Below are 22,746 nucleotides of genomic sequence, written 5' to 3' on the forward strand. Positions count from 1 at the left end.
AATCTTAAAGGATACATTTCTAAAGGAGTCCTTTTGCTATGTATTGCCACAGTCTTACACATGGTCAGGATTGTAAGTTTTTGGAGCTGTACCTCAAATGTGAGCGTTTGTGGAGATGTGTGGAAATATTGGCACCCAAAACTCTAGATTAAGGGTCAGCAGACTTTTTCTGTATAAGGCCAGGTAGTAAGTATTCCAGCTTTGGAGATTACAGGGTCTGTGTTGCAACTGTGCAGCTACTCAGGCTTGCCATTGTAGTGTACAGACAGCGCAGACGAGATGTCAGCGGTGGGCGTGGCCCTGTTCCAGTAAACTTTATTTAAAATTACAGGCTGTTGTTTGCTGGCCCTTGCTCTAGAGCATCTCCACAATCATACCCTAATTTTAAACCCAAATTAAATTTCCTAGTGGGCAATTAGCAAAGTTCTATACTCATAAACACACACAACCAAACGCACCCCCTTGTGTGGGGAAGCAGCGTTCTCAGCAGTGAGGAGCCTGATCCGGTTCTGGCTTTAATCAGTAGCTGGATGGAGCCGGCAGCGGAAGGCACAGCACGCACGTGCGTGGCTCTGTGCAGACACCATGTACCAGGAAAGCAGAACGCTGGAGAACTGCAGCTGGGACTCTTCTGTGAAGAGGCAGCATTCTTCAGTGTCTAAATCCTTAGCTTTTCTTGCAACTTTTATATTCTTATTTTTAAAATAGACTTTTTAAAGAATAAAGTCATTCCCAGTAGTAGGATTAATGGATCAAAAGCTGTAATCCTTTTAGGGTTCTTTTTATAATTGCTAGAAAAACCTATTTTTTGTAAACTTTCTTCAGGTATAATTTATATCCCATAAAGATCTTCCCATTGTAATTACATACAATTCAGTGATATTTAAATAAGTTTACGAGTTTTGCAGCTATTGTCACAATACAGTTTTAGTCCCGTCACGCCAAACAGATCTCTCATGCCCACTTATCTACAGTCAGTCTCTGTTTTAATTTTTGAACAAATGAGAATACATATTCTTTGCAGGGAAATTTAAATATATGTAAAGAAAAATTAAAATGTCAAATCTTTTTTATAGGTAGTATTGTTAACGTTTATTAAATTATAAACTAAATGATATGTGTGGCACAAATAATGTAGTCTTATATTTCAAATCGGGAGTTGGGGAGATTTGAGGGTGGTAAGGGGAAAAAGTAAGTTACTTTGTTCCATTTATATTTATTTTTGGTGCTTTGAAAGATGTGATCTTCTATGGATCAGATAGAAAACATATCAACAATTACTGTTAAAATGCTGCTGTTGTTTTTTATTTCAGTTTACCATGCAATCTACTTGGAAGAAATGGTTGCCTCCGAAGTGGCTCGAAAACTTGCACTGGTGTTTAATATTCCTTTGCACCAAATTAACCAGGTTTACAGACAGGGCCCCACTGGTATTCACATTCTTGTTAGTGATCAGGTAAACAAATGCCACACTGGTATTTACTTTTATACATATCATTGTAGAGCTGTAGAAAAGTTCTGGGCCCTCTTCCAGATAAAAAACCACTCATGAGACTCCTTTCCAAAGATTGGGGGTCAGAATTTTTAAGAATTTTTAACAAAAAGCATCAAGAATCTTAGTGACACAAGGAAGACAGTCAAGGAAACAGCCCCTTCCCTCCATTTAAGTTCAGGCTTAGTGGGGCTTTGACCCTTTTTATGTAGAGAGGCATCCGAGCATATTCTTTTGCTCATTATTTGATGGCTAGTTTATAAAAAAAAATGTAAGGTTAGAGGTGCAGGTCCCCCCTCCCCAGTGGTCACTGAGAAGTAATCCCAGCACTTCTATGAAGTGACTTTGTTAGTCATTATTCACAGGAAACATGTACCACTGTGGCGCACAGATCATGGAGGGGCCCCTCGGGGACGGCCTTGGGCGGGCGCAGTTACAGTGCAGTGGGTGTGAGTTTTTCACTACCTCAGACTCCACTCATGGATTACCCTGTTGACTGTTGTCTTGCACTTGTGAAAGGAAAATAGATGATGGTTATTTTTCTTTTAACAACGAGTTGTAAACTTCTCTAGTCAGTTAAGGACAGCTGGATCTTAATTATACTTTTATGTTTGTGTTTTCTCTCTAGATGGTTCAGAACATTCAAGATGAGAGTTGCTTTTTATTCTCTACAGTAAAAGGTACTTGTACATGTGTCTGGTAACGCTGGAATCACGTCAATGCCTGTCAGCAGCCCTCTTATCTGTTATACTTCTCAAAATGCTGACTTGACTAATTTTAAGAGAATTTGAAAAAATGAACCAAGGAAATATTTCTAGTGGTTATACGACAGAAATTAACTAATAGGGAAGAGGAGCCAGTCCCGACTGGAAAACAGTCGGAATGTGTTCAGCCAGCACTGCCCCGAGCACCTGGGCCAGGCACCGTGCCTTCTGGGCTGGCCTCGAGCCCCCCGAGGAAGCCTGCCAGCAGATACTCGTAACTGCAGATATGTTCAGTGCCATGAAGGGCAGGGACCGCGGGGGGACACAGAGCCAGCAGGAGAGCTGCCATCAGTGCAGAGACTTTACCGAGGGAGCAGCAGCCCCCCGAGGGGCTTTCCAAGGGCAGTGTGGCTGGTGCAGAGGAAAGGGCTCGGCTTCTTGGAAGGCGGCGTGTGCGGGGAGCAGTGGGAGGCAGGAGTATGCAGGACTTGGTAACCACGATTTGAATTTTATTTGAAATGCACTGGGAAGTCCATGAAGTTGGTTGAAGAAAGGAGTAATGTGATCAGTCTTGTTCCCTCTGGCTACTCTGTCGACACATATGAAGGTAGCAAAGCTGGAGCCAGGAGACGTCATCCAGGCAGGAAGGGGATGGTGGCTTAGAGATTTAGAGATGGGTCCTGCTGCCCCTATTTAAGGGCAGGGGGGTCGTGACGCCCAGTAAGAGCGAGTGGGTAGACGGTGGTCTCTTTGAAGAGGTACGTAAGGCTCAGAGCAGATGAGAGGGCCATTCGGGATATATACAGGTATCACGTGTAGGCAGAGTATTTTATCGATCTGGGCTCAAGAGGCAAATTTAGAAGCCGTCGGTGTATCTGGTGACTGACAGCCATGGAAATCATCGAGGACATTTAAGGGGGAGCATATGGAAAGTGGGCCTAGACGGTGCAGGTGAGCTCTGACATTAAAAGGTTGGCTAGAGAAGGGGTTTTTAAATGCAGAATTGTTATCTGAGAACAGATCTCACTTTTTAAAGTCCAGTGGGTTAAGGTCCAAGTCCGGTCTCCGCAAAAAAATTTCCTAGCAGTCACTTTAGAAAGGAATAGCCCAAGACAAATGCTGAAATTATTTCACATGGACCTGACATGTTGTTTATGCCATCAAGTTACCCGCAAGGCTGAATTCTACTTTCTGAAATCTCTTTAGCTTAGTTCGCTTCTGTACCACCTTTTGTTCCCAAAGCAGTACAACCTTTTGTTTTGCAGAACTCAAATTATCTAAGAAAGGAAGTTCATACTGATATTGTTGTGTGGTGTGAACCTGGTGGACATTTCTGGTTCAGGCATCATAGGATTTCCCCTTCAGTCTCAGTTTACTGTTTTTCAGCTCTCAGCCTCAGGAAAAAAATTCATTTATTCCTTGGCAAAGGCCAAGGATGTACACTTCTCATCATTGAGAAGCACCAGGCCGGCCACAAGGCAAAAGTAGGATAGATTTTTAAAATATTTGGGATCTGCCTCTGAGGAGTTGCAGAACATTTTCCAGAAAAGCCGGAAGTGGGCACTCCCTCTTCTGCCCCTGTGCAGTCGTCTGCCTTGGGCAGGGCTGACTCCCCGTGCCCTCGCCTCTGCCCGTCTCGTCCTTGGTGCTGGGGCTCTTGGTCTTGGCAGCCCCTGTCCCACCAGACCGGAGCAGCACAGGCCTAGGGGCGAGAAGGGGAGGATGGCCAGTCATTACAAAGCCAGAGGCCTCAGGGCGGAGGGCCTAGAGAGACCTGATTAGCTTTCCTTTTTCCCTCTAGAGTTTAAAAGTAACCTCTGAATTGTTATTTCAGGGAGTTTTCAAATTAATGTTCTTAAACCTGGCTGAAAAAAAAAGTGTGTAACTTCCTTCTCCTTTTCACGCAGCTGAAAATGGTGGTGGTATCCACATCATTCTGAAGTGATGTCTCACGTAGACTGAACTATTTTCAGTACCAAATAAAGTCACGCCTAAAAGTGTGTGAAGACCGAATCCAAGAAGTCTCGGGATTGGATTTTGCCATATAAAATGTTTCATATTGAAAACACAAGCTGACCTTCCTTAGGCGCTGTAGGCGAGGCGAATCTCCTCGCTGTGGCTGCCGCGGCCAGGCCCCCTTGGGGCGAGCGCGGGCACTGGGCGAGCGCTGGCCCCGGTGCCCACGTGCAGGCAGCGCTGCCCGCTTCTCGGCGGAGGCCGGTAGACAGCTCCCAGGAGCAGCCCCTGCTGTCTTTTTACACTGTATGCGGTTTGGAGATGAATGTAAAGACTTCTGTGGGCATTTACCTTTCTGTGCCAGTTTGGCTTTTATTGCCTGAACTTGATGCCCCCTGGGGCGGGGTGGGGGACAGCGCCGGCGCGGCACCCGGTCGGTCTGTCGGAGAGCAGTGCTGCTGCCCGCGTGGCGGTCAGTGGAGAGTGGCACCCTGGCACCCGCGGAGGCCGCCGTGCCCGGTCGGGATGAGCCAAGCTGGAAAGGTGGGCTTGAGGCAAACTGCATTATCAGGAGTACCTTGATGAGAGGATCAGTGTAAATCCTAATAGGTACAAAGACTTTAGTGTTTTTGCTTTGTCACAGATTTATTGAAAAACTTTGGCTTTGGTTTTTTTTTTTTAATCATTTCAGTTTCTGGTTTTTCATTTTTGAAGCCCCATTTCCTTTTTTACCTCATGTGGTTTTCTCTTCCATCCCTTTCTCTGTACCACCTTCCCCTCCCCATGCGCCCTGCACTGTTGCCTACATTTTAAACATTTTTAAAGCCCTCGTCCAGACATTGGAAACAGGTGACCTAGACAGGAAGACAAGTCTTATCGCTGATAGCTTCTGCCTTGGTGTTACGAGGGCTCCGTTATCAGCAAGATGAAATTGTTTACGGAACACTAGACGTCATAAATCAAACACTAAAATGTACCATAGAAGTCCCTTATGCCTCCCTGCAAATTTTGAGCTTTAGTACAATCATGGATAAACATTCTGGTTATTGATTAGGAGCTTTTTATACACCACACAGTAGCTTCTTTACTATTATAGAGTGCCTCTTTCACAGAACCAAATGCTTGTCTGCCAGTGTCCTTTTCAAAGGAAAGCCACTATTTTCTCCCACTACCTTTATCTTCCCTTCATTGAAAGCATTCCCAGATTTCATCAGCAAGCATTTTTGAGGCTGTGGTGTCGCATACCCAATTAAACATTTTTTTTGCTCCGTTTTAATGGTAGTATATCTATTTGCCCAGGTGTTTTGGCCTTGAAGGTACTATGTGGTCTTCCTCTTTGTTCATATGGAAATAGGGAGGAGTAAGCTTGAGTTTGAATTCTTTCCCAGAAGACAGGCTACTTTGCTGGGTAACATCTTTGACATTTTATACTTAATTCATAAGGAGGGTTAATTTAATACTAAGTAGTACTGTCTCAAGATACTTCCATCTTCGGTTTCAAAATATCTGCAACTCCTGTAGACTCTACAGGAAGAAAGCTTTCCTGTCTGTCGTTTTCCCTTGCTTTTTGTATGATCACATGTTTTCTGTACCAATCACCTGGGAAAGAAGTGAGCTTCTCTCTTAATTGTTTTAGGGTTTTGCTTGTCTATATAGTGTTCCTTTTGGGATCTCAAGATACATGGAACAATAAATGCCATCTAATGCTGTGTGCTATTTTGAACTCATTGGGTTTTAGAAATGGGGTAAAAATGTGAAAAGCTCATCAAACCTGAAATTATACAAATTATACAAATGGTATTGAACATTAGTTTATCCCAGTGAAACAGGTAAATTATGGCACCAGCAAATTTGCTACTTTTTTTTTTTTTAATAGAATGTACATTTCAGTATAATAAATGTTTTCCGATTGTTTTGCAGAAGTGTGTCTCATTTAAAACCCCAGCTCCTGCCTTGGCTCCAGGGTCACCTCAAGTCCAGTGCGCATCACCACGTCAGGGGGTTGTAACGTGTGTGTCAGGGGCATTAGCCCGTCCTCGTGCTGTGCGCCAGGTCAGGCCCACGGGGGCCTTTGGTCTCCCCAGAATGATGCAGCCTGAGGACAGATTATTTCCGGAACTCTTTCACACTTAAAAAGGAGCAGACCTTCTTTTCTGTAAAGACATTTTCCTATTTTGTAAATGAGGTCATTGAGTAGGGAGAACAGTAATAATGTAGAGAACTCTGGTCCCTTAAATTATTTCTTAAAACAGACTTTAATTCCTAATCACCAAAGGAAGACTGTGTTATGTGCTCGTTTGGTTTAAAAATGGCTACCTGCGTCAGTCATTTTTTTTCTCCCACATAGTGATGTAAATGTTGATTTTTAAATAACTGCTCTGGGATACACAATATAGACCAGGAAATACTGAAGTATATTGTAGGCAATAAAATCATCAGGCTTTTTATGCTTGTCCTGATTACCCTGTAACTTCCTTTGCGGGCGTCGGCATGCCTGCCCTCCACCTAGACGCGGCGCAGGCCGTGCAGCGGCCCCGCCAGCGCTCCCGACAGCCAGGCTGCTGGTCGTGGGGAAAGTTCCCCGGTTTCAGCTTCTCGGGAGCAGCTCTTCTCCGCGGGGAGCGGCTGCTCGGCAGGGCCGGCCCTGTGAGCAGGGACGTGCCCAGGGAAGGCGGGCACGGGTGCCCAGGCCCCTACCGAGGCCGCGCGCGTGGACAGCACGGAGGCGGCCGCGGCCGGAGAGTCGGCCAGATTTTAGAGAAGAGTAGGAAGAGCTGCACTTAGAGGATGCTTTATGCTTTTGCTCATACCTGTCTGCCATAAAATAATAGCAATAAACCCTTCTTTCTTATTTTTTCCTTAACATTGCAATGGTTTATTTATTTTTATGAGTCAAAGGTGCCAACACTTCACTGATCTGAGTTTTAAGCGTGTAAAATTTTTGAATAGTTCTTGTGTAATCTGATTTCTAAGATTTTAAAATAAACTTGAAAAAAAAATCACATCCATTCTACATGCATCCATTATTTTTAATTTGCTATATGAGAGCACTTCAGCCTTAATCACTTTTATTTCTTTAAGGTCCCTCAGATTTGAAAGACATGGACATAATTAGTTATTTTTTTCCTTTAACAAAAATGCATTATGTGCTGTAGCATATGCCAGAGTTGATAATTTCTGACCAGGAAACAAACTCTGAATTGCTTCTGTTCAGTTTTTGGTTTTACTCTCAAGAGATGTACTTAAGTTGAGAGAGCAGAAAGGTGAAGGCCCTGCTCCACCCAGTGGGAGTCTTCATTTCTTTGGTGTCTCATAGAAACCCATTTACATGCCTTCCACATACGTCTCTACATAGCAAACTAACAGACATTATGAATTTGCAGTACAGTCACTTGTTAATCTCCAGTCAAGTTGGACTCGTGAATCAAAGTAAGCCAGTGGTCTACATACCAAGTGGAAAGATCGACAGCTCGTTTTGTCTGTTGGATTTGTGGTAACACTGATGGGCTGTCCTTGAGGAATGCTGATGGACGCAGGGCAGGCCTTGCAGAGCTGCGCGGGTCCTCCTCGGAGCAGGGCCCAGTGTCTTACTAGTCCTGGCTGCACCGAGACCACTCGAGCCACAGCCCCGGCGACAGCCGAGCCGAGTGCATTCCAGCAGAAGGAAAGCGAGGACTCGCGCCTGAGTCGTCCCCTGCCAGCGCTTCCCCCCGGGGCGGGACAGGCTGGGGCGACTGGGGCAGGTCCGGAAGCCGCGGGCCCTCTCTGAGGAAGGGGCACCCCGCCACTGCTCAGGCCGGAGCAGCTGCTGTCAGAGGATGACGCAGCATCTGCACAGTCGCTGTCCGCTTCCTCCCACTGCCGTTGGGGGGGTGACAGGGGCGAAGTAGGCGTGGACTTTGACGTGCGGGAGCTGAGCCTGGCGGGAGAGGAGGGGACCGGGGAGCAGCGCTTACACGGGGTGTCTAGGATCGCGGCCAGCCTAGGCTAGAGCTAGTCTCTTAGGAATACACAGCCCCGAAAACAGCACCTTTAAAGACCTGGGAACGCTTGACCTGAACCCTCCCCTGCCGTGTGGACAGGCTTTCCCTGCAGCTGCGGCCCCCGGAGGAGGCACCAAGAGGACGATGCCCGTGACTGGGGCAGGAAAGGAAGCCACTTCCGCTGAGCCCCTGCCTGCGAGTTAGCCCAGACTGCGCTCCACTCCGCCAGCGCTGGCCCGAGGCCACCCTTGGCCAGACGCCTGGGGAGCTGACCCCCGGCCACAGCGCTGGCACCCGCCCTCCACCCCGGACCTGTCCAAGCGGAATCTTCCCGGGTGGGCAGCGACCACGAGGCCTTTCAGGAAGCCCACGGTGACTTCCTGGACGACCCGACGAGCTGGCATCCCCGCCGGCTTGGGCGAGACCGTGCCAGCGCTGCTTCTCACCCCGAGGCCAGGAGTCCCGCCGGAGGGGCCGGCGCCCGGGCCACCTACCCGCATCCTCTTGATGCCCGCGCGGGTGACCTGCTGGCAGTCGTACAGCTCCAGGCGCTCCAGGCCCTGGCAGCCCTCCAGGTGCTCCAGGGCCACGTCGGTGATGAGCAGGCAGTTGTCCAGCTCCAGCACGCGCAGGCGCGCGTGGCCGCAGGCGCTGTTGCTCAGGTGCAGGATCCCGTCGTCCGTGATGAGCTCGCAGTGGGACAGGCTCTGCAACGGCAGGAGGGGCAGGGGCCGCGGGGCCGCGTCCGGAGGGGCCCAGGGGAGCGGCTCAGCCAGCAGGGGGAGGCGCCGCGGGCCCCCGGCAGCCAGGTGCTGTGCCCGGCGGTGGCCTCGCTCACATTGTGACTGCGTGAAGGTGGAGACCTAAAGATCTAAAGTTCAGGGGAAATTATGCAGCTTTCCCCGTGAGAACTGGCAGTTACAGCCCATTTCTCCACTTGGGGCGAGGCATTGAAGTCTACTGTCTGTGCTTGTTTTAAAAATTTACAAACGGCCATGACCCAGAGAGAGATGGAGCATCTTTGAAGATGAGACTCAAATAGACCTTCAACAGTGTTCTATTAACGGCTCCTCTCGGGTCTTATGTGGTAAAGGTTGAAGATAATAAACCCGGATTAATATGGAGCCAAATGACATTTTCCATATCCATAAACAGTTTTGGGCTGACAGTTTTCCCCCAGTGCATATAAAATATATTTACCCCACAATCAAAGGTCTTCAAAGGCAAAAAGTACTGCATCAAAGTCTCAATAGTTTTAAATTTCAATCATTTGTTTGTTCCTTCAATACATGACTTCCAACTCTGTGCCAAGCCCTGCGTGCACAGTGGTGAGTGGAAACACTGCCCTGGGATCTGAGGGCCTAGAAACAAAATAGCATTAATCAAACTAAAGCCCTGAAGCTTTGAATGCACGCAAGAGTGGGATTCGCCCTGAGGACATGACCACTGAGTTGATAACTGAAGGATCAGAAGCTAAGGAGCAAAGAGCTAGGAGTGGGCTGCCAGACCCTGTGGCAGGAGAAGGGCGAGCCCCGAGTGTGGGACGAAGGCCAGCGACCCGCGGGCAGCGAGGGGAGGTGGGCCCAAATCAGGTCACGTAAGTCTCCTAAAGGACTTTTACCTTGATTCTAGGGTCCCTGGGGAAAACTTTAAGGAGAAGGTGATGTTAAGCTTGTTTTTCAAATGGATCATGTGCTACATACCCACCAGATGGCTAAAATGAAAAAGAAAATAAGCCAGAACTCCTTGTGTTGCAGGCAGAATGTAGATATTCCTGACTGAAATACATGCATGTATCAACCAAAAGACATAACAATACTGGCTGAAGTAGTCCCAAACTGGAAACTACTAAAATAATAGTGGGAAGGAGAAAAGAAATCGCAGGTTACCCTTACAATGGAAAATGGAATACTATGCAGCACAGCAGTGAGAATGAACATGCAGCCATATAAACTGCTCACACGCAGCGCTGCCTGAGGAAGGCAGACTCAGAGGAGCACACACGATGATTCCATCCGTGTCAAGTACCAACAGCACAACTAACCTATGCTCCTGGGAGTCACTGCCTCGGGGAGGCAGTGATGGGAAGGGAGCACCACGGCTTGCGGGGGGCCTGGTGACGCTACTCCTTAGTCTGGGTGAGTTGTGAAAGCGCTTCGGTCTTCACGCTTTGGAACTGAGGGTTCTTCTGTGTATGTTACGTCAGTGGCAGACAGGCAGTCACCCTGGCTCCTGAATGTGCTGAGAGTGCAACAGTGGGTGCAGCTGAGAGCAGGTGGGAAGCTGCACTGCACTCTGGGGCAAGGAGATGCCTGATCGTTTGGACCTGACAGGTGCTGTTGGAGACAGGTGAGTGGAAGGGTCTGAGGTCCTCCTGCAGGATGAAAAAGGAATCCAGGGGAGGACACGAGAACCAGGCTGCTGAGGACAACCAAGGATAAAGGACGCTGGCAGGAGAAAGAAACCTGATCAGGACTTGGTGCTTGAAAGATCCCTCTTGGAGCTACATTAGCCACACAGGCTGTTTCCTTTCCCACGAGTCCACTCACACTACATGAGTCTACACTAAACAGAACTTACGCAAGTCGTCATGCTGTGCACCTGTTTTTAGCTTTTAGAATCATGGGTGAAGCCAGACAACAGTTAGAGCAGAGAGTGTTTAGGAAGCTGTTTATAAAGTTGGCTAATTAATAGAATTATTTACAATGAAATGCAACCAGAAAAAAAGTGTATATCCCACCCTCCCCCCCCCCACACACACGCAGAGACGGGAGGAAGAGGATGATGGAGGAGCGTATAAACGCCGAATTCCTAACAAGCCAGAGGTGGCTAGCAGCGGCAGGGGCACAGGGAGCAGGGGCAGAACTTTTCAAAGGCCAAGCACGAGGGGTCTCTTGCTACCACGGATGTGTGCACGGGTGTGCGTGAGAAAAGGAGAAAAGCTCATCTCATCGCAGGGAATTTCTCGAGGACACCAGCTGGCCACAGCGGTTGTCCTGGGTGACTGCTGGCTTGAGACGAGAGTGGAAGTTTTCACTCGCATACCTTACTTTTCATCTTTAATTTCAACATGAATTTGCAAAAATAGTACAGAAACCTCCCACGTACCCATCACCCAGTTTCCCCAATGGTTACTTCTTTATCGTAGTATAATACCAAAGCCAGGAGACTGAGAGGGGTGCGGTGTGTGTAAGTTCTGCGTCATTTGTCCTTGCACGTTTATGTAACCCCCAGGGCGGTGAAGATCTAGAACTGCCCCATCACACAAAGATCTCCCTCTTGCTGCCCCTTTATAGGCACACCCCTACCTTCCCCTCCAGGCAACACTAACCTGTTTTTCAGCCCTATAATTTTGTCATTTTGGGAAGTGGACATGGCTCAAATGATAAGAGCATCCACGTATCATACGGAGGGTCCAGGGTTCAACACCCAGGGCCTCCTTGACCCGTGTGCAGCTGGCCCCCGCGCAGTGCTGATGCGCGCAAGGAGTGCCCTGCCATGCAGGGGTGTCCCCCGCATAGGGGAGCCCCACAAGCAAGGAGAACACCCCACAAGGAGAGCCGCCCCCTGTGAAAAAAGCGCAGCCCACCCAGCAGTGGCACCGCGCGCACACAGAGCTGACGCAGCAAGATGACACAACAGAGAAGGGACGCAGTTTCCCAGTGCCACCTGATAACACAAGTGGACGCAGAAGAACACACAGCGAATGCGGACAGGGAGCAGACAATGGGGGTAAGGGGAGAGAAATAAATCTTAAAAAAAAAAGTTTTGTCATTTTGAGCGTGTTACATAAATTGAATCAGCAGTCTGTGCCCAGTTGTGATTGGCTTTTTCCACTTAGCATAATGAATGCCCTTGAGATTGGTCCATGCACTATTAGTTTGTTCCCCCACTGCTGATGATGGAAGTGCTACATGGCTTAACAGCTCACGTACTGAAGGGCATTACAGCTTCCAGTTTGGGGCTATTCTAAAAAGAGCTGCTATGAACATTCATGTACAGGTTTTTGGGTGCACATGATGTCATTTCTCTGGGAATGCAAGAAACTGCCAGACTTTCCAAAGTGCTCTGTACCATTTTATGTTTCCAACAGCAAGGTATGAGAGATCCAGTTTCTCCACATTCTGGCCTGCATTTGCTACTGTCACTTTTTTTTTTTTTTTTTTTTTTAAACTCTTCTAATAGGTAGTTAGTGATCTTTCCTCATTTCTCTTGTGGTTAGTAAATGTTGAACATTTTCGCATGTGCTTGTTTGTCATCTCTATCCTCTTTGGTGAATTGTCTCTGTCTTTTGTTCCTTTTCTAATAGGATTTTTAAAAAAGATTGTTTATTTTTGATAGTTCCTTATATGTTCTAGAAATAGTCTTTTTCGGATATGTGGTTTGAAAATATTTTCTTCTAGACTGTAATTTGTCTTTTCATCCTTTTTCAGTGCAAGTGTTTTTAATTTCGCCAAGTCCAATTTATCAATTTTTCCCCTTTATGGATGTTTTCGATGTCATGACTAAGAACTCCTCACCAAGCCCTTTATTTCAGAAGATAGTCTCCTATATTTTCTTCTAAATACTTAGTAGTTTTATATTATCTCCATTTTGAGTTGATTATATAAGGTGTGATGTTTGGGTTGAGGTGTTTTTGTTTTTTGCCCCTTGATAGGTAATTGGACTAACACCATCTGGTAAAAAGACTCATTCTGTCATTGTTTTAGCATGTCTGAAAAACTCAGGTGGCGTTATGCGCGTGGGGCTAGTCCTGATTTCCCTCTTCTGTGCACTGACCTATTCCACCTCTCTGCCAGGACCACGTCTTGATGACTGTAGCTGTCAAAGTCTTGGAAAACTGAGTAGAGTGGTTCCTCCCACTTCACTCTTCTTTTTAGAATTGTTTTTTTTTAGCTATTCTAGTCTCTGCCTTTCCATATATTCTAGAATAATCTTTATATCTATAAGTAGGAATTGCATTAACACTACAGTTTGTTTTGAGGAGAGTTGACATCTTTACTATGTTGTCTTCCAACACACAAACATGGGGTGTCTTGCCATTATTTAGGTCTTTGATTTATTTCATCAGCCTATGGTAGTTTTCAGCATACAAGCTCTACATTTTATCATTTTATGGTAGATTTATACTTTCCAAAAAATCTGTAAATGGTATTTTATTTTAAATTCTGGTTTCTATCTGTTCATTGCTGAGATATATAATTTTTCTGTTGCTCCTTTTTCCTGCTATCTTTCTAAACTCATGCATTTGTTCAAAATTCTTTTGGATTTTCTACATAGATTGCATCATGTAGGGATAGGGATACTTTTACTTCTTCCTTTTGGTCTGCATGCTTTTTATTTCTTTTTGCCTTATTGCTCTGGCTAGGACTTCCAGTACTACATTGTGGTGAGAGCACCCATTCTTGTCTTATATAAGTTTTAGTTTCCTAGCTGCTAAAACAAATATACAACAGGCTGGCGAAACAGCAGGAGTTTCTTGGCTCATGGATGCAGGGGCTAGAAGGTTTGCTCCCTCCTGGGGTCAGTGTCTTCCCGCTGGCTGGCAACGTTGGAGTTCCTTAGCTTTTCCATCACATGGCAATGCACGTGGCATCATCATCTTTCTCTTCTGGGTTCTGCTGACTTCCAGCTTCTGGCTGTTCCCCATGGCTTCTCTTCCTGTGCCCAATTTTCTTTGTGTGTAAGGACTTCCGCCACACTGGATTAAGGCCCATCCTCATTCAGTTTGGGCACATCTTAGCTAATAACATCTTCAAAGGTCCTGTTTGCAAAAGGGCTCACACCCACAGGACCAGGGGTTGGGACCTGAACTTGCCTTTTGTGGGGGACATGATTCAATTCTCAATACTTTGTTCTTGATCTTAGGAGGAAAGCATTCAGAATTTCAACAATAAGTATATTAGCTGTAGGGTTTTTTTTTTTTTAAGATTTATTTATTTATTTCTCTCCCCTCCCCCCCACCCCAGTTGTCTGTTCTCTGTGTCTATTTGCGGTGTCGTCGTCTTTGTCTGCTTCTGTTGTTGTCAGCAGCAAGAGAATCTGTGTTTCTTTTTGCTGCGTCATCTTGTTGGGTCAGCTCTCTGTGTGGGCAGCGCCATTCTTAGGCAGGCTGCACTTTCTTTTGTGCTGGGCAGCTCTCCTTACGGGGTGCACTCCTTGTGTGTGGGGCTCCCCTACGCGGGGGACACCCCTGCGTGGCAGGGCACTCCTTGTGTGCATCAGCACTGTGCAGGGGCCAGCTCCACATGGGTCAAGGAGGCCCGGGGTTTGAACCGCGGACCTCCCATGTGGTAGACGGATGCCCTATCCACTGGGCCAAGTCCGCTTCCCAGCTGTAGGGTTTTTGTTGTTGTTGTTTAAAGATTTATTTTTATTACTTATTTCTCCCCACCCCCTTGTTTGCACTTGCTGAGTCTGTTCATCGTCTTTGTTTCTTTAGGAGACACGAGGATCCAAACCGGGAACCTCCGGTATGGAAGAGAGGCACCTGAGCACTTGAGACCCCTCCAATCCCTGCTTTGTTGTGTCTCAGTGTGTTTTTCTTGAGTCTCTATTTGTGTCATCTTGTTGCATCAGCTTTCCATGCCTGTCTACCATGTCAGCTAGCTGTCTTGTCTTTAGGAGGCACAGGGAACCTCCGTTTCTTGCTTTGTTGTATCTTTCATTATTGTTGTGCCAGCTTGCTGTCTTCTTTAGGAGGTACTGGGAACCAAACAAGTGACCTCCCGTGTGGTAGGTGGGAGCTCAATCACTTGAGTCACATCTGCTTCCCCTGTAGGGGTTTTTTGGTAGATGTTCTTTATCAAGTTGAGAAACTTCCCTTCAATTCCTAGTTTTCAGAGAGTGTATCAGAAATGGGTGTTGACATCTTTCAGATGCTTTTTGTGAACCAACTGATCTAATCGTGTAATTTTCCTTCTTTAGCTTGTTAACATGATGGATTATATTGGTTGATTTTCAGATATTAAACTAGTCTTGGATCTGCAGAACAAGGACTTTTTCTTTGATATTTATGAGGGAGAGTGTTCTGTAGTTTTCTTCTTTGGTACTGATTTTGTCTGGGTTTGATATCAGTGAAATATTGACCTCCTAAAATGAACCTTGCAATGTTTTTTTCCATGTCTGTTTTCTAGAAGAAATTCTGTAGAATTGGTGTTAATTCTTCTTTAAATGTTTGGTAGATTTCTTCAGTGAAACCATCTGGACCTGGAGATTTCTTTTTGCAATTTTTGAATTACACATTCCATTTCTATTTCATATCGAATGATTTGTGGTAGTTTGTGCTTTTCAAGGTATGAGTTCATTTCACCTAAATCACCAAATTTATCATTTCACCTAAATCAACAAATTTATTTGTGATTGAGGTCTTGGGCCATATAATATCAATGTGATCAAACAATGTTTAACAAATCATCGAACTTGAGGTTGGTCTTGGGGACTCCTGACGACAAGTTGTATTTTCATTTACATTCAGTTCACTGCATTTTTATTTCCTGTGGGACGGTCTTTATCAATGGATTATTTAGAAGTGTGCAGTTTAGTTTCCAAGTGTGCAGGATTTTCCTGTTATCTTTCTGTTATTGATTTCTAGTTTCATTCTACTATGGTCAAAGAACATACTCTATTATTTAAATTCTTTTAGAATTGTGATTTTGGCTCAGGATATGATCTAACTTGGTAAATGTTGTGTAGGCTCTTAAAAATAAAGTGTATGCTTCTGTTGTTGGGTGGAGTGTTCTATATATGTCAATTAGGATCTGTTGGTTAATGGTGTTGAGTTCTTCTATATCTGTGCTGATATTCTGTTTATCACTTGTTCAGAGACAGGTACTGGGGTCTCAAACTATAACTGAAGATTGTTTCTCCTTTCAATTCTATCAGTTTTTGCTTCACAGATTTTGCTTCTCTATTGTTTGGCACATACACTTTTAGGATCACTGTGTCCTTTTGGTGGATTGACCCTGACCCTTTTATCATTATTGCATGTCCTCTGTTCCTGTTAATTTTCATTGCTTTAATGTATATTTTATCTGATATTAATATAGCAAGGTGGCTTTCCTGCTCAGGGTGGTATTCCCATGCAGGGCGGTACTCCTGCACGGGGCAGTGTTCCTGTGTGGGCTGGCAATCCACGTGGGCCAGCTTGCCCTCTCCAGGAGGCCCTGGGCATTGAACCCTGGACCTCCTATATGGTAGACGGGAGCCAACTGGTTGAGCCACATCTGTTTCCCATAAAGTAAGATTTTTAAAACAGTAGTTAGGTCATATTTATTTTTAAATCCATTCTGCAATCTCTGTCTTTTAACTGTTTTAGACCATTTATATTTAATGTAATTACAGATATGTTGAGGGTTAAGTCTACCATTTTATTTTTTATTTTCTGTTTTCTTTTTCCTGCCTTCCTCTGGCACTTGAAAAATGTGCTACTTCCTCCTTGTCTCTGTGGTTTCTGATGGGAAATACACTCTCATTTGAATGTTTTCCCCCTTCCAGACAAGGCTGTTTTCTCTCCTGTTGTTTTTAAGAACTTTTTTTTCTCCTTGCCTGCTTGTGTTTTTTAGCTTAGTTGTTTCTTTTTTTTTCCCTTAGGAGGCACCAGGAACCACACCCAGGATCTCCCATGTGGGAGCTGGGTGGTCAACTGCTTGAGCCACATCTGCTCCCTGCTCATCTGTTTTTGCGTGTTGTCTGCTGGTTTTTTTTCCTCCCTGACTGCTCATTGTTTGTTTGTCTTCTTAGGAGGCACCCGGAATTAAACCCAGAACCTCTTGTATGGGAGGCAGGCACTCACTGCTTGAGACACATGCGCTCCCAAGAATTTTTTGTCTTTAGTTTTCAGAAGTTTCATTATGATGTATCTTTGTGCGAGTTTCTTTGGGTTTATCCTGTTGGGGGTTCAGTCACCTTCTTAAATCTGTATGTTTATGTCTTTTGCCAAAATGGGAAACTATCAGCCATTATTTCTTTGAATACTTTTTCACCTCTTCTCTCCTCTCCTTCTGGGACTCCAGTGAAATGAATGTCATAACTATTGTTATAATTCAACAAGTCCCAAAGGCTCTGCTCATTGTTTTTTCCAGGCTATTTTCTCTCTGTTATTGAGACTAGGCAAATTCTATTCTTATATGTTTCAATTCACTGATTTCTTTTCTCCACCCTCTTCATTTTGCTTTAAGGCCAAGAGTTTTTATTTTGGTTGCTGTATTTTTCAATTCTAAAATTTCCATAGTTCTTTAAGTTTTCTGTGTCTTTGCTGAGGCTAATTTTTAAACTGTTTCAAGTAAGTCCAAAATTGCTTCTTGAAGCACTTTTATGATGGTTTAAAAATCCTCATCAGATAGTTTCAAATCTGTTTGTCATTTTGGTGTTGTCTGTTGACTATTTTTTCTCATTCAAGTTAAGATTTTTCCGGTTCTTGGCATGAAGAATAATTTTTTATTATATCCTGGACATTTTGGGTACGAAGAGACTCTGCATCTTATTTAAGTAACTGTTTTAGCAGACCACTTCTGACTGTACCACAGTCAGGTGTGGGTAGAATCCAGCCTCTGCTGACAACATAGTGGGCATGGGCTCCCCATTACTGCTGGTGAGAGTTGGAGTTCAGACCCTCCACGAGGCATCTGCTGCCATGCCTGGCTGGAAGGAACACCCTGTTATGAGTGGGGGGAAGTGGAAAATCTAGATTCTCCAAATGGTCTCCAGTGACACCGTAGGGGGAAGGCAGCTCATTACCCGTGACTGGGAGTGAGTCTCAGCTCCATTCCCGGCCTTTGCTGGTGTGGGTAGGGCTATTGCGGCGGTTTGTATCTGGTGTTTGCGTGCAGTGGCGTAGCTATTGTCTACAATTTTCTGACCTGGTAAGCTTCTCCTTTCCTGGCCCTTCGATCAGAGAGCAGGCTTTGGGTGTTTTTCAAATGTACCTATTGGCATTTCTGGGTTGCTAGATTCTCCAGCACCCAATATGGGCTATCTTAAGCAAAAAGAAAATCAGGGAAATCACTGCTATGGTGTTCCTTTAGTCCTGAGGTCCCTAGCTAGTTGGCTGCCTTCTTTCCACCTTCTGAGTCATTTTATATTTGTTTATGTATCTATATATAATGTCTAGGGTTTTTAGCTGTACTTAGCAGAATAGCGACAGGTGCGTCTAAGATGTCCATTTTGTCCTGGATCCAGAAAGTGAATTTGTTTTTTAACCTTATACATATTTTTCCAGCAAATAAAAAAACTGCTGCTCTTTTGATACTCTGCTGATAACATTTGAAGAAAAAGAGCTTTGCTCTTTACATTTAATTAAAACTCAGCTGTGGGTAAGAAGGCACAGGTGAACATTTTAAGCTAAGGAAGTTCACTCACAGCAGAGACGAGAGGCTGATGACCCTACACAGACTTGCTCTAGTTCTCCCCGCCTCCTTCCACTTTCCCTAGACCGCTAAATGTCTGTTACGACTTGAAGTGTTTGTGTATGTGTGTCCCCCACAGCCTCGGCAGCCCCAGGGAATCCAGGGGCGAAACGGAATTTGAGCTGAAATGTGAAAAAAGAAATATAAGCCTCCTGTCTGGAGAGGGGGTCAGCGTGGCCTGAGGAATCCAGGAATCTCCTCTCCAGGCTGGGCCTGACAGAAGCACCCTTTCCCTCTCGCTGTCTCTGTCCCCGTGGGTGGGAGAACTTGCGGTGCCGAGTGCGGGAACCTCGCCTGCCCCTTCCCCAGCGGCGCCTTCTCGTGGTAGGCCCTGGCCGGGCCAGGGGGCCGCCGGCCCCCTCCTGGGAAGGTCTGCGGTCCTCGGGCCAGGCTTCGCTCTGTCGGGGTGGCCCTTGTCTTCTTCAGCAGGGGTTACTATGCCCCACTCAGGCTGAGCTGGCTTCCTTATATCCCACTTTTTCCCAAAAGAAGACTCGAAGTGGCTTTCCCTGGTCAAGTCTTGAACGAGGTACTGATGTGGTTGAGGAGAGAAGGAAGCTCCTGTCACCGTCCACTTGGGAGGTTATCGTCTAAATGACAATCCCAGACCTCCCTTGAATTCCCATGGAGGAAAACTTCCTTGGATTTACGGAAAACCCTTTTTAAGTCTAAGGCTAACAATGCAACCACGGAAACAATGATGCACAGAGATATACTGAAATAAAATGAAATTTTCAGTTAACCCAAAAAGAAAGGAGGAACGGGGCGTCTGAAAACACATAGGAAAACGGTGGACTTCAATCCAACTGTACCAATATTACATTATTAAATATAAATTAATATTATTAAATATAAATGACTAAACACTCTGGATAACAAGCAAGTCTTAACTATATCATAGCCATAAGACATGTTCCTTATAAATAAAGATACAGACAGACTGAAGGAAAAAGACACACCATGTAAAGAGTAAGCATTACTTTCAGATGAAGTCCAGTTTAAGACAGTACTGCAAAGTAAAGGGGGGTATTTCATAATAAAAAGGTGCGTTCACGAGGAAGACCAAATGATCCCAAAGTTGTGTGCAACTAATCAAAGGCTACGACCTCTGGGTGAGGTGACCTCTGGAAGGCTCCCGTGCGCGGGGACGGGCTTGGCCGCAGCAGCGGGCGCCGTACGAGGGAGCCCCGGCGGGTGGTGGGAGTCGCTCTGGGTGCAGCTTCGGGGGGCCTGGAGGGCTTGTGAACCTGGACATTCTAAGCTGAGATAACTAGGAGGTCTGAATAAATCTGGGAGCTAAACACGGGTGGGGCCGCTCTCCTTCAGGAGGTGCCACAAAACAGCGGCCCTCTCCTGTCGGCGCCTCCCTCGGCTTTGCACTCTGTGTTTGAGGCCCCAGGGCCGGGGGCTGAACCAGCGCCCTTGCTTGTGGGAAGCTGGCGCTCAGCCCCAGCCCGTCGGCTCCCGCTGTCAGGCTGTTCGGCCTCCCTGAGCTGGCACAGTAGAGGAGAGCGGCGCCCACGAAGCCCCCCGCTCAGCCTCACCTCCTCTCCCCCCTCCCTCTAAGCGCAGCCGGGGGCCGTCTTCCCTGAGAGAACGCAGGCCGGTCCTCAGGTCCCCAGCCCGGCGCCGCCTTGTTCTTGCTCCTGCTTCAAGAGCCACCTCAGGAGCTGAGGACTAGACTTAACCAGGAAACCAGCTTTGTCAGAGTGAGGAAGGTCAGCCCTGGGATCACGGGAGTGGGTGATAACTCACCACGGAATTTAAGCTGAATTGGGAGGGAGGAGGGGGCGTCAAATGGGGGAGCAACACTGAAAACATGGGGGGAATCCATGGGCGCCCCTGAGGGGCCACAGAGGGGCGGCTGGGAAAGGCAGGTGCTCGTCAGACGGCAGGGCACGACACTGAGAGCCGGCAGGCATTCTCTTTCACACTGTTATTTCCAAAGTTGTTAAATATTCCCACTTTAACTTGGGAGAGAATATTCAACTAAGTATTAACGAGTCTTTTTTTTTTTTTTTTGAGGTCCTCGGGGCTGGGGATTGAACCCAGGACCTCATGTGTGGGAAGCCAGTGCTCAACACTGAGCCACATCGGCTTCCCTGAGTTGGTTTTCCATTTGTTTTGCTTGTTCATTTTTGGTTTTTTTTTCGGGAGGCACCGGGAACTGAACCCGGGACCTCCCATGCGGGTGGCAGGTGCACAAATGCTGGAGCCACGTCCACTCCTTGCCGAGTCTCGCATTCCTGTTTTTCCTCTCCAGCAGCGGGTGAGCAGTGGCTGGATAACAAGGCTCTCTACCGGCTGGGTAACTTGAGTGCTTGTCATTCCAAGGGAAAACGAATGATTTGACACCAATGGACTTGGCTTTCTACACAACGTCATGGTGTTTTGATAAAGCAGGATGAAAAAAAAACTTCATGAGAATGAAACCAAAGTATTTCCTTTGGTAGCTGCGTTCCTTATTCTTTAGTACACTGCTAACATCCTGCTGAGTAGCCTCTAGCACCAACGAGCCGCATCACAGAGCGACCCAGACAACAGGCGGCTCTGGGGGCGAGACCACCAGCCCTTCCACCAGCAGCAGAACCTGCCAACGACAGGCCTTACAGCTTAAAGACGGGAAAACAAAACAAAGAGCGGCCCTAGCCTTTCTGAACCATGACTCTCTCAGCTATTTCCAGTCCTGCTCCTCTTGAGTCTTCTGAATCGGGGACTGCCCCTGTTTGCGATTGAATATTTGCCTTTTGTTCAAGTGAGCACGACCAGTTTTCCCTTTCCACGGCTTTCTGAATTTTGTTGTGTGTTCGAGGCCCTTCTATCTCGAGCGTCCCACAGGGACGCCCGGAGGGGCGCGGGCGGGAAGGGAGACAGGGGTCAGGGCCTCCCGCGCTGCTCACGCGCTCCCTTCTTCCTGCTGGGCAGCCTCAGGGAGAAATGAAAGCCTTATTTCAAAATCCTCAGTCGGGAGCTCTTCCCTCCTGGCTCCTCTAACCCCACAGGCCGGGGCGACCCCCTGCTGAGGACTGCAAAGCGGGGGGGCAGCTCCCACACAGCTCTGCCCCCCACCCCCGGGAGGGTGGCCCGGGCGGTTTCAGCGGCCTGCAGGGAAGAGGGGCCGCTGAGGCCACGAGGCCGCGGCCCGCCTGGCTCCTCCGAGGCCTGCGCCGCGTCAGCGCCGCGCTGGCACCTGCTGCGGCTGCGGGGCCCCTTGAGCGGGACCTGTGCCTGAACAGCCCATGGGTCACCAAGCAGGGCGGCCCCTCCTGAGTGGCCTAAGCGGGGAGCCGGGGGACCTCTTTGCTCTGGAATTTCGCTCAGGATGAAGTTTGTCTCTCCTCGTGGATTTTCTTCTCGGCCAGTGCCTGGAACAGTCCCTGACACGCAGGGGCACTCAAGAGGTGTTTGTTCTGAACTGGACGCGACCCGTGTAACTCCGTGTCTCCCCTGCTTTGCCTGGGCTATTAAGAATCTCAAAGTTAAGTTTAGATTTCGCCTGCCATTGTATACCCACTTTCCTGGTAATAATTCTTCATGATTTTTATTTGGGGCTCTTATCTCAGATTTCTGGTTTTCTGTAGCTGATCTCTTCTCCTCCAAGTCTTCTTTTTGGAAGTAGCTTGTGTAAACATAGGGGACAAGAGGGAGAGGAGCTCCCTGCCGGGAAGAGCACCTTTTGTTTAGGAGACAATTCCCTGACTGATGGGAGGAGGGCAGGCCTCAGGGGGCCGTGGGAGGTCCCGCTGCGCTCAGTCACCCCTTCGCCCAGCGTCGCCCCCTCGCTCAGCGTCGCCCCCTCGCTCAGCATCGCCCCCTTGCTCAGCGTCGCCCCCTCGCTCAGCGTCGCCCCCTCGGACGCCTCCACGCCGGTTGGCAGGGGATTTTGCGTGGACACTGATGAAGGGACGGGGTCTGTGTCTGGGGTACCTCAGAGAGGACAGAAACAGCCCCTGGGTAGCAGGGGCAGGAGGTGAAGGTAAGACATGCATCTCCAAATCTCCCAGGGGCAGGGGGTGTCAGGGGACAAAGCTTTGGGGAGGGCAGAAGAGAAAGCACTGCTGAGTTAGAGGTTCTGTCAATTATCACGCCAGACCTGAATCAACGGGCGGGTAAAGACATGACAGAACTACAAAACTACCTGCATTAGGTAAAGGGAAACAATTTAGGAAAGTTAGGTTCCTAACTAACCCCCCGCATCTGACCCT

At 47.2% G+C, this 22,746-nt stretch overlaps 2 protein-coding genes across 6 annotated transcripts in view; one reads left to right on the forward strand and one right to left on the reverse strand.

Moving 5' to 3' along the window:
* Positions 1 to 7,156, forward strand: part of UBP1 (upstream binding protein 1) — a 64,359-nt gene extending 57,203 nt beyond the window's left edge. For both annotated transcript variants that reach the window (XM_004471126.4, XM_004471124.4), the window contains 3 exons: positions 1,314 to 1,456; positions 2,121 to 2,172; positions 4,104 to 7,156. In XM_004471126.4, coding sequence (XP_004471183.1) covers positions 1,314 to 1,456; positions 2,121 to 2,172; positions 4,104 to 4,141 — 233 coding nt within the window. In that variant the 3' untranslated portion in view covers positions 4,142 to 7,156. The remainder of the gene's footprint in view (positions 1 to 1,313; positions 1,457 to 2,120; positions 2,173 to 4,103) is intronic.
* FBXL2 (F-box and leucine rich repeat protein 2) overlaps positions 1,284 to 22,746 on the reverse strand; it is a 156,860-nt gene continuing 135,397 nt past the window's right edge. Inside the window, exons 14-16 of one of the 4 annotated variants that reach the window (XR_011647816.1) lie at positions 8,630 to 8,842; positions 7,603 to 8,071; positions 1,284 to 3,898 (exon numbers count right to left, since the gene is read on the reverse strand). Coding sequence is in view for 1 of the 4 variants with exons in the window: in XM_058290629.2 (XP_058146612.1) it covers positions 7,964 to 8,071; positions 8,630 to 8,842 (321 nt within the window). In the remaining 3 variants the exon portion in view is untranslated. Of the gene's footprint in view, positions 3,899 to 5,952; positions 6,306 to 7,160; positions 8,072 to 8,629; positions 8,843 to 9,335; positions 9,497 to 22,746 lie in introns of those variants that run through there. The other 3 variants (XR_011647817.1, XM_058290629.2, XR_009184213.2) reach the window with 3 other exon arrangements.

This window comes from Dasypus novemcinctus, chromosome 31, assembly GCF_030445035.2.
Source record: "Dasypus novemcinctus isolate mDasNov1 chromosome 31, mDasNov1.1.hap2, whole genome shotgun sequence".
NCBI lineage: Eukaryota > Metazoa > Chordata > Mammalia > Cingulata > Dasypodidae > Dasypus > Dasypus novemcinctus.